At 38.0% G+C, this 11,342-nt stretch overlaps 1 gene segment (V, D, J or C); it reads left to right on the forward strand.

The window, feature by feature from the left end:
• Positions 1–9,636: 9,636 nt before the first annotated feature.
• Positions 9,637–11,037, forward strand: LOC128946153 (Ig heavy chain V region 914-like; the record flags this gene model as incomplete). The annotated part of the segment is given in 3 exon segments: positions 9,637–10,030; positions 10,739–10,785; positions 10,921–11,037. Coding segments are annotated over 3 exon segments (558 nt in total), but the record flags the coding sequence as incomplete, so codon positions are not given.
• Positions 11,038–11,342: the final 305 nt, after the last annotated feature.

Genomic DNA, 11,342 nt, shown 5'->3' on the forward strand with positions numbered 1-11,342 from the left:
TATTTGGGGTGAAGAATGAGGATTTGGGATTAAGAGTGAGGATTTGGGGTGCAGAGTGAGGATTTGGGGTGAAGAATGAGGATTTGGGGTGAAGAGTGAGGATTTGGGGTGAAGAACGAGGATTTGGGGTGAAGAGTGAGTATTTGGTGTGAAGAGATGAAGAGTGAGGATTTGGGGTGAAGAACGAGGATTTGGGGTGCAGAGTGAGGATTTGGGGTGAAGAGTGAGGATTTGGTGTGAAGAACGAGGATTTGGTGTGAAGAACGAGGATTTGGGGCAGGAGTGAGGATTTGGGGTTAAGAATGAGGATTTGCGGTGAAGAGTGAGGATTTGGGCTGAAGAACGAGGATTTGGGTGAAGACTGTTTATTTGGGGATGAAGAGTGAGGATTTGGGGTGAAGAGAGAGGATTTGGGGTGAAGAACGAGGATTTGGGCTGCAGAGAGAGGATTTGGGGTGCAGAGTGGGGATTTGGGGTAAAGAACGAGGATTTGGGGTGAAGAGTGAGGATTTGGGGTGAAGAGCGAGGATTTGGGGTGCAGAACAAGGATTTGGGGTTAAGAATGGGGATTTGTGGTGCAGATTGCGGAGTTTAGGTTAAGAAGGAGGATTTGGGGTGAAGAGTGAGGATTTGGGGTGACGAGCGAGTATTTGGGGTGAAGAACGAGGATTTGGGGTGACGAGCGAGTATTTGGGATGAAGAACGAGGAGTTGGGGTGAAGAGTGAGGATTTGGAGTTAGTAACGAGGATTTGGGGTGACGAGCGAGGATTTGGGGTGCAGAACGAGGATTTGGGGTGAGGAGTGAGTATTTGGGATGAGGAACGAGGATTTGGGGTGAAGAATGAGGAGTTGGGGTGAAGAACGCGGATTTAGGGTGCAGAGTGAGGATTTGGTGTGCAGAGTAAATATTCTGGGTGAAGAGCGAGGATTTGGGGTGAAGAGTGAGGATTTCGGTGAAGAATTTTAATTTAATAAATTTTATTTTATTTTATTTTATTTTATTTAATTTTTTAATTTCATTTCATTTAATTATTTTATTTTATTTCATTTTTTTATTTTATTTTACTTTTTTTATTGTACTTAATTGTGTTTTATTTTATTTTATTATATTTTATTATTTTATTTTGCTTTATTTTACTCTCTTTTTTTATTTTTTTTATTTTATTTTTTTTATTTTATTTTTTACTTTATTTTTTTTTAATTTAATTTTTTATTTTATTTTACTTAATTTTTTTATTTTATTTTATTTTGTTATTATTTTATTTTATTTTATTTTATTTTAATTTATTATTTTTTTTTATTTTTCTTTTCCTATACCTATTTTAGTTTCATTTAAATTTATTTTTATTTTTTTTTTTCTTTTCTTTTCCATTTCTTTTTTTATTCTCATATAAGTTTGATTTCATTTTATTTTTTTTTATTTCTATTTTCTAACCTAGTTTTTTAGTTTCATTTTTTTTAAATTTAGTTGAAACTGTACTTTAAATATAATCCTATTTCTATTTGTAATTTTTATTTTGGATTTTCATTTTAAACTCATCTGAACTTATTGAAAATTTAATTATAATTATAAGTATAATTTAATTTTTTAATTTCATATTAAGTTTATTTTTCTTTAATTTTCTTGTTCTTTTCCAATTAAATTTTGATTTTTTTTAATGATTATTTTATTTTGAATTTTAATTTTTACAATAATTTACTTTGAATTATTTTTATATTTTTAATATCAATTTTATATTTCTTTCTTCTCTTCATTTTAATTTCTTATTCTATTTGTAATTTTATTTTATTTGTAAATTGATTTTAAGTTAATTTTCTTTTTCTTATTACCATTAGTTTAATTTTTTTAATTGTTTATTTAATTTTTATTTTAATTTCTAAATAGAATTTCAGCCTTAATTTCACCTTTAAATTCCTTTTTTATTTATATGTTTACTTTTATCTTGTTTAATTTTATTTTAACTTTAACTTTATTATTATTTTTTTTATTTTTTATTTTTTAATTTCTCTTTGATTTTGATTTATTTTGCTTTAATTTCAAATTTTATTTTTACTTTATTGATAACTTTAATTTCATTTTAAAATTTATATTTTTATTTTCAGTTTGAATTCAATTATATAATGAATTTTAGCAGTAAGTTTATTTTTATTTAATTTCTTTTAAAGATTAATTTTAATTTTACTTTTTATTTTATTTTTATTGAATTTTAATTCTTGCCAATTTTGGGACTTTTAATTCCGATTGTTGTGATTTTCTCTTATTATTGGTTTCCAGGTGAATTTTTTAATTAAATTACGGTTTTAAATTAATTTAGTTTAATTTAACTTAATTTAATTAATTTTAGTTTTATTTAGATTATTTCTATTTTATTTTATTTTTATTGAGTTTATTTTCATTTAGTTTAATTTATTTGAAGTTTTATTTTGTTTTATTTCATTTTTATTTAACGACGTTTCAGTAAATTAAATTATTTTAAATTATAATGGATTTAAATTTAAAGAAAATTTATTTTATTTTATTTTATTTTTTGGGTTTTTTTTTATTTTCATCGAGTTTATTTTAGTTTAATTTATTCGAAGTTTTATTTTTTTTTATTTCCTTTTTATTTAACAAAGTTGAAGTAAATTAAATTATTTTAAATTTAAATTAATTTAATTTGAAAATAATTTTTTTTATTTTATTTTTTTGTATTTTATTTTTTTTATCGAGTTTATTTTAGTTTTATTTAATTGATTTTAAGTTTTGTTTTATTTCCTTTTTATTTAACGAAGTTGAAGTAAATTAAATTCTTTTAAGTTTAAATGAATTTAAATTGAAAGTAAATTTATTTTATTTTATTTTATAAATTTTATTTCTATTGAGTTTATTTGAGTTTAATTTAATTGATTTGAAGTTTTATTTTGTTTTATTTCATTTTTATTTAACAAAATTGAAGTAAAATAAATTATTTTTAATTTAAATGAATTTCAATTTAAAGTAAATTTATTTTATTTTATTTTTGATTTTTTTTATTTTATTTTTTTTTTTATTTTTAATTAATTACTTCCATCAATAACTTGTTAACTTTGTTTTTTTGAGGTTTATTAATGAGAATACTTTTAATTTACATTTTTTTATATTATAATTAATATTACTATTAAAATTTATATTAATAGTATAATACTAAAACAATAAAATATTATTTTTAATTTTTATTTTTTTCATTATATTTTTAATTATTTACTTCCATCATTAATTTGTTAACTTTGTTCATTTGAGGTTTATGAATGACAATATTTTTAATTTATATATTTTTGATAATAATACTAAAACAATAAAATAGTATTTATTTTATTTTATTTTATTTTATTTTATTTTATTTTATCTTGTTTTATTTTATTTTATTTTTTTAATTTTATTTTTATTGTTTTTATTTCTATTGTTTTTATGTCTTATTTTAATATTTTGCCAGGTTCCTTCCTTGCTAATATTTATTAACATCCATTAAAGTCAATGACCTTTTATTAATCGCTATTTATTAATATTATTTCAATAAAAAATCAAGAATTCCATTTTCTTCTGGGTTTTCTTCGTTCTTTTCGTTTTTACCTTTGGGGATCAATGAAAGAAAATGGAATTAAAGGGAATAAAAGAATTGTAATGAAATAAATGGAAAATTGAAAAAAATTCAAAATTAAATAGAAAATTCAGTGAAATGAAATAAAATAATTCAATAAAATTATTGTTGTTTTTATTTTACTTTTTTTTATTAATATATATTCGTTTATCATTATTTGCATTTTGATTCAATTGAATTTATTAAGATTTATTTTTATTATTTTTATTAATCACAAAAAAATTATTTTATTTTATTTGTTTTTATTCATTACAGCGTATTCTTGATTCTTATTTATATGAATGGATTTTTAAAATATCAAAATTAAAATGAATTTGAATTAAAATTAAAATTAAAGAATTGATTTAAATTTAAAAAATTTTAAATTTGAAAGAAACCAAAATTGAATCGAGAATTATAATTGAAATGAAATTAAAATAAATAAAATAAAATTGAATAAAATAGAATGAAATAGAATAGAATAGAATAAAATAAAAAATAAAATAAAATAAAAAATAAATTAAACTAAGAGGAATAAAATAAAAATAAAATAAAATAAAATAATAAAATAAAATTAAATAATATAAAATAGAATAAAGTAAAATAAAATAAAATAAAATAAAATAAAATAAAATAAACATAAAATAAAAAAATAAAATAAAATAAAATACGATTAAAAATAAATGGGTGAAAATAAAGTACTCAGAAAAAATCAATGAAATAAAAATCAAATAAAAGAAATATAATCGGAAATAAACAGAATAAGTGGAATTAATAATTTGTATTTTTAAAATAAAAAATTGAATTCAATCTGATAGAAAGGGCGAGATTAAGAATTGAAAAAAGGGAATGAAAATAAATTTATAAAAATAGAAAACGGCAAAAACAGAGGCAGGAAATTGATGCAAATTAAGGAGGAAATGGGGGGAAAACAGAAAAAAAAATCAATTAAAGCAGAGGAATTAAAAACAAATACGGGAGAGTAATTGCAATAAATTGAATATAATAAAATTAATTAAAGGAACGGATGAAAATCCAGGAATTAAATCCCAAAATTTGATAAAATACAAGAAGAGGAATTTAATTTAATTTAATTTAATTTAATTTAATTCGATTTTATTCTTATTTAAATTTTATTTCTTATAAATTATTTATTATTATAAAAAATTAAAAATAAATTTATAGGAAATTGAATTATTAGAAAATTGATATTGATAAAAATTAATTTATAACCATGTTTAGATTTTTAATAAATAATAATAAAAATTTATATTGGTAGAATTTATTAATTTATGATAATCAGAATAAATAGACTAAATTGTTATATCTATTAATTTAAAATTTATAGTTTTTATTTATAAAATGTATCAACTCATAGTAATGGAAATTAATGCAATAAATTAATTGGCTTTAGTAATTGAAGTAAATTTTTAATTCAAACATTTATAAATGTATATTAATTTGAAACAATAAAATACATTTATAGGTTTTTATTGATAGAGAAAATTTATAATTGTTTATTCATAAAATTAATACATTTTTATTTTTTAAACGAATAAAACATATTAATAAGCTTTCATTAATTGAAATAATACTTTTATTTGAAAAATTATAAATTGATATTAATTGAAATAAATAATTAGAAAAATTAAAATTTGTCCTAATTTAAAATAAGTTTATATTACTTGAAATTAATTTAATTACACTAAACAAACCCCAATTAAATGAAATAAAACTGCAATTGATTCCAATTAAACTTAACAAACCAAACGCCAAAAAAAGTAATCAAAATAGCGATAAAATCCCAAATCAATTAATTATAATTTAAAAATTAATTAAAATAAACCCAAATCCGCCGTTTCCCGCCTCCTCCTCAACAGCGGCCGCTGATTGGTCGAGATAAAAGGGCGGCGACCAATCAGCGCCTGTGCGCGGGAAGAGCGCCCTTGGAAGGGAAAATCTGCCCAGCGACGGCTTCTGATTGGTCCGGAGGCGCCCCGGGGAACCAATCAGAGGCAGGGATCCCCGAGACACGGCCGCGAATTCACTGAGGGCGCCCCCAAACCCCCCGAAAATCGCCCCAAAATCCCTTTAAGGACACTTAAAATCCCCTCAGAACTCACAAAATCGCCCCAAAATCTCTTCCAGGAGTCCAAAAATGCCCTCAGAATCCCAAATTCCCCTTAAAATCTCTTCAGAAACCCCAAAATTCGCCCAAAATGCTCTCAGAGCTCCAAAATCCCCTCAGAAATCCAAAATCCCCAAAAATCCCTTCAGAGCCCCAAAATCGCCCCAAAAATCCCCTCAGAGACCACCCAAAAAAAAATCCCCAAATCACTTCCAGGACTCCAAAATCCCCCCAGAAACTTCAAATGACAAAAAAATTCCTTTCAAGACCCCAAAATCCACTCAGAACACCCAAATTTGCCCCAAAATCCCCTCAGAGACCCAAATCGCCACAAAATGCCCCCAAAAATTCCCTCAGAGACCCCAAAACCGCCCCAAAATCCCTTCCATGACCCCAAAATCCCAAAATCCCTTTCAGGACCCCCCAAAATCCCACTCAGAACCCACAAAATCCACCCAAAATCCTCCTGGGACCCCCTCAAAATCCCCAAACCTCCCCAAAATCTTCTGGGCCCCCCCAAAACAATCCCCCAAAATCACCCAAAAACTGCTCAGGACCCCAAATCTGCCAAAATCCCCCGAAATTCCCCCTCAAGACCCCCCAAAAGACTCCTGGGACCCCCTAAAAATCTCCAGATCTCCCTCATAAATCCCAAAACGCTCCAAAAAAACCCCAAACGCCCCCCAAAACCCCCTCCCAAATGCCCCCAAAATTCAAAATTCCCCCAATATCCCAAATTTCCCCCCAAATTTCCCCCCAAAATCCCCCACAAAAAATCCCAAATCCCCCCCTAAAATTTGCTAAAATCCCCCCCAAAATCACCAAATTCCCTCAAATTTCCCCCCAAAATCCCCCCAAAATCCCCCTCAAAAAAATCCCAAATCCCCCCCCAAAATTCGCTGAAATCCCCCCAAAATCACCAAATTCCCCCAAATTTCCCCCCAAATTTCCCCCCAAAATCCCCCCCGGAAAATCCCAATTCCCCTCCAAAATTCGCTAAAATCCCCCCCAAAATCACCAAATTCCCCCAAATTTCCCCAAAATCCCCCCCAGAATTCCCCCCGAAAAATCCCAATTCCCCCCCAAAATTCGGTAAAATCCCCCCAAAATCACCAAATTCCCCCAAATTTCTCCCCAAAATCCCCCTCAAAAAATCCCAAATCCCCCCCAAAATTCGCTAAAATCCCCCCCAAAATCACCAAATTCCACCAAATTTCCCCCCAAAATCCCCCCAAAATCCCCCAAAAAATCCCAAATCCCCCCCAAAATTCGCTAAAATCCCCCAAAATCACAAAATTTCCCCCCAAAATCCCCCCAAAATTCCCCCCGAAAAATCCCAATTCCCCCCCCAAAATTGGCTAAAATCCCCCCCAAAATCACCAAATTCCCCCAAAATCCCTGCCCCCCAATTCTCCAAAATGCCCCAAATCCCCCCAAAACCCCCGAATTTCCCCCCAAAATGCCCGGAATCCCCCTCAAATCCCCCTTACACATTTCCCTCTATCTCATGTCTGTGTCCTTTGATGTACAGACAACGGCAGCAACACCCAACGAACGGTGACATTTCCAAATCATTCTCACCCCACAATCAGATCTCCCTGAACAACAACACCGTGTCCTTCCATCTTTTTGCATTACCCACCACGTGCAACCGGTTTGCTGAGCAAAGACAACCCCACGAATGGGTTTGTCTGCATTTGAGGCAGGATTAATCCACACGGTCTTCCCTAACAAACCTCTGACATGAACCACTGGTGTGGGATTTCAGCGCCTCAGGACTGAGGGGCAGAGTGACCGAGACCACCCTTAGGGGGCTCGGGGGTCCTGGAATGTCGCCAGAAGTGTCTGGTGGCTGGACTTTGATCCTGCATGGGAGACGACGCCTGTGTGAGGACGGGAGGATTTCACCGGGGTAAATGGTGAAGGGATAGGTTAATTGGAGTGTGAGATACAGGGTTTAAGATTTCTGTACAGGGGGGTCTAAAGAAGAAAGATGGAGGAATTGGGGCGTGTCCTGTTCTTCTTCTTCTTCTTCTTGGCCTCCATCTTCTGTGGTGATGTTGGCACATTCGGATTGGTTATTACTAAAAGTGCACTGGTTAATAAGGATAGAAGGTTTGGGGAAAAGTGATAAATATTGTATACGTAACTTCGAGTATAAAGATAGGTGACCGCCCCAGAGGCTCTTAGTGTGTGCTCATGGCTGACTGCTGAGCAGACCTCTGTCGGACAGAGGGAAAATCTTAAAGATAAACAATAATAAACACCGAGACCGAGAAAAGATCTGAAGTCCCTTCTCGTCCTTTGAAGCGCGGGCTGTCCAAGGCTACCCCGGGCCTTTCCAGGCCATCTAAACAGCCGAGAATCCAGCAGATTGGGGTCAATTGGAGGCTTGAAGGCACTGTATAATACTGGGCATCTCTCTTGGAGATTTGGGGCCAGACAAACGGAATTTGGGGCAAAGCCAGTGAAGGTTTGGGGATGGGGGAGCGGCCGTGACCCTGCTGGAGTGGGGGGGTCACCTCCAGCCCCCCGGGGGGTCCCTGTGCCTCCTCTGCCGAGGGGCCGGGTTCAGTTTTGGCAGTTTCGCCATGCAATGGGTCCGCCAGAGACCCGGGAAGGGGCTGGAATGGGTCGCGTACATCAGGAGTGATGGTTCCAACATTTACTACGCGCCATTGGTCAAGGGCCGGTTCAGGATCTCCAGGGACAACGGGCAGAGCTCGGTGATGCTGACCATGAAAAACCTCAAGGACGAGGATTCCGGATCCTATTTCTGTGCCAAGAATGCTCATAGTGCTTACTATAATCAGGCTGCTGCTTATCGTTTTACCCTATCTCTGTCCACAGGGTCTCCCCTGTCCCCGCTCCCCAGACCCTTTTCCCAAACCCCTGCCCTGACCCCATTCCTGTCCCCATGCCCCAACCCTGCTCTGCCTCTGCCCCACATTCTCAGCTCCTGGCCCCACACCTCAGCTCAGGCCCACTCGGGGCCATTTTGGCTCCTGGGCTGGACCGGGACCCTCTGCCAGGATCCCTGGGCTGAACTCGCCCAACTCTGCCCAAATCTGCGCTGCTGCCCCAGAGCAGCCACCACTAACACAAATCCCAAATTCTGACCCAAATTGGGGCGCTGGGCCTCAAACCCCGACCTTCAGAGCAAAGTTTTGTGGCACAAAGAAGAGATATGGAGTCAGGATTTGTGGTTTGGGGTCAGCGGGTGAGAACTGGGGCCGAGGAAGAGCAAGGTTGGGATCAATGGTCAAGGGCTGGGTGTGGGCTGGGGGTTTTGGGGGAAGGGTCTGGGGAATGGGGACGGGGAGAAATTTGGAGATGGGGATGGGGTCAGCACAGGCATTGTAAACATATCCAGCACCAATATTCCAACCATCATAATCAGTTTTTGCACAGAAATAGGATCCAGAATCCTCGTTCTTGAGGTTGTTCATTGTCAGCGTCACCGACCTCTATGCCTCGTCACTCGCCATCATGAACCGACCCTTGACCGAATCTGCATACCAGGTGCCACTTCTTCGACTGATCCTTGCGACCAATTCCAGCCGCTGCCCGGGTCTCTGGCGGACCCAGCCAATCCCAAATTTCTCGAAATCGAACCCGGACCGTCGACAGAGGAGGCGTAGGGACCCCCCGGGGGGCTGGAGGTCCCCCCTGGACTCCAGCAGGGTCAAGGCAGCCCAGAGCCCTGCGGGACAAAGGGGAGATGGTGATGAGATGTCGGACTTGTTAAGAGCCTTCAAGTAGGTGTGGCCAGCTGGAAAACGTGAAGGGACCCACCTGGGAGGAGGATAATGAACTCCAGGGGTCCCAATTTGTAGCCAAGAGTCAGGATTTGGGTCAAGTGTTGAGCTTTGGCCTCATCAACATCTCCCCTTTGTCCCGCAGGGCTCCGGGCGGCCGTGACCCTGCTGGAGTGTGGGGGGGACCTCCAGCCCCCCGGGGGGTCCCTGACGCTGCTGTGCCACGCATCTGGGTTTGATTTCGGGAATTTTGGAATTATCTGGATCCGTCAGAGACCCAAAAAGACACTGGAATACATCGCCAGCATCAGCAGCAGTGGTGGCGGCACCGGCTACGCGCCGTTGGTCAAGGGCCGGTTCACGATCTCCACGGACAACGGGCAGAGCTCGGTGACGCTGACAATGAACAACCTCAAGGACGAGGATTCCGCCATTTATTTCTGCACAAAACGTGCCAGTAGTAGTTACGGTTCTCAGAGTGCTGCTGAAATTGGCAGAAGCACCGTCAGTGTTCCCACCACCATGATGGTCACCAACTATCTCCACAGTGACCCTTCCCCCAAATCCCCAGCCCCTGACCCCATTCCTGTCCCCGTGCCCCAACCCCGCCCTTGCCCTGCCCCACATTCTCAGCTCCTGGCCCCACCTCAGCTCGGGGCCCATTCGGGGCCAGTTTGCCTCCTGGGCTGGACCCGGCCCCTCTGCCAGGATCGCTGGGCTGAACTCGCCCAACTCTGCCCAAATCTGCGCTGCTGGCCCCGAGCAGCCACCACTGACACAAATCCCCAATTCTGACCCAAATTGGGACCCTGGGCCTCAAACCCCGACCTTCAGAGCCAAGTTTTGGGGCACAAAGAAGAGATTTGGTGTCAGGAGTTGTGGTTTGGGGTCAGCGGGTGAGAATTGGGGCCGAGGCAGAGCAAGGTTGGGATCAATGGACAAGGGCTGGGTGTGGGCTGGGGGTTTGGGGGAAGGGTCTGGGGAACGGGGACTGGGGGGACATGGGGATGGGGGTGGGGTCAAAATGTTCAGCACCAGCAGCACCATCATAGCAACCAGCATCAAAACATTTGGCACAGAAATAGGATCCGGAATCCTCGTCCTTGAGGTTGTTCATGGTCAGTGTCACCGAGCTCTGCCCTTCTCCCTCGAGATCGTGAACCGAACCTGCACTGATGAGGCGTACATGGTGCTGCCATCACTCTAGATCGCTGCCACCCACTCTAGCCCCTGCCCGGGTCTCTGGCGGATCCAGAACATGGTGCAACCGCCGACATCAACCTGGACCCTCGGCACAACAACGTCAGGGAACCCCCGGGGGGCTGGAGGTTCCCCCCGCACTCCAGCAGGGTCACGGCCACCTGGAGCCCTGCAGAATAATGGAGAGCTGGGGATTGGAAACCTGATTGGCTGTGGGCCTGCAGTGGGTGTGGCCAGTTGGAAAAAGGGATGAGACCCCCCGTGGAGGGCCAGCAGGAGCAGAAGGACGAGGATGATGAAATCCAAGGGTCCCAATTTCGGGCCAATATAAAGAATATTGCGGTCAAGGGTTGAGCTTTGGCCTCATCCCCTTCTCCCCTTTTTCCCGCAGGGCTCCAGGCGGCTGTGACCCTGCTGGAGTGCAGGGGGCACCTCCAGCCCCCCGGGGGGTCCCTGCGCCTCCTCTGCCGAGGGGCCGGGTTCAGTTTTGGGGATTTTTATCTGTACTGGGTCCGCCAGAGACCTGGAGAGGGGCTGGAGTGGCTCACAGCGATCCACAGCAGTGGTGCTTACACCTCCTACACGCCATCGGTGCAGGGCCGTTTCAGGATCTCCAGGGACAACGGGCAGAGCTCGGTGACACTGACCATAAACAACCT

This window comes from Melozone crissalis, unplaced genomic scaffold, assembly GCF_028551555.1.
Source record: "Melozone crissalis strain CALT ecotype California unplaced genomic scaffold, PUWL_Pcris_2 ptg000077l_1, whole genome shotgun sequence".
Lineage (NCBI taxonomy): Eukaryota > Metazoa > Chordata > Aves > Passeriformes > Passerellidae > Melozone > Melozone crissalis.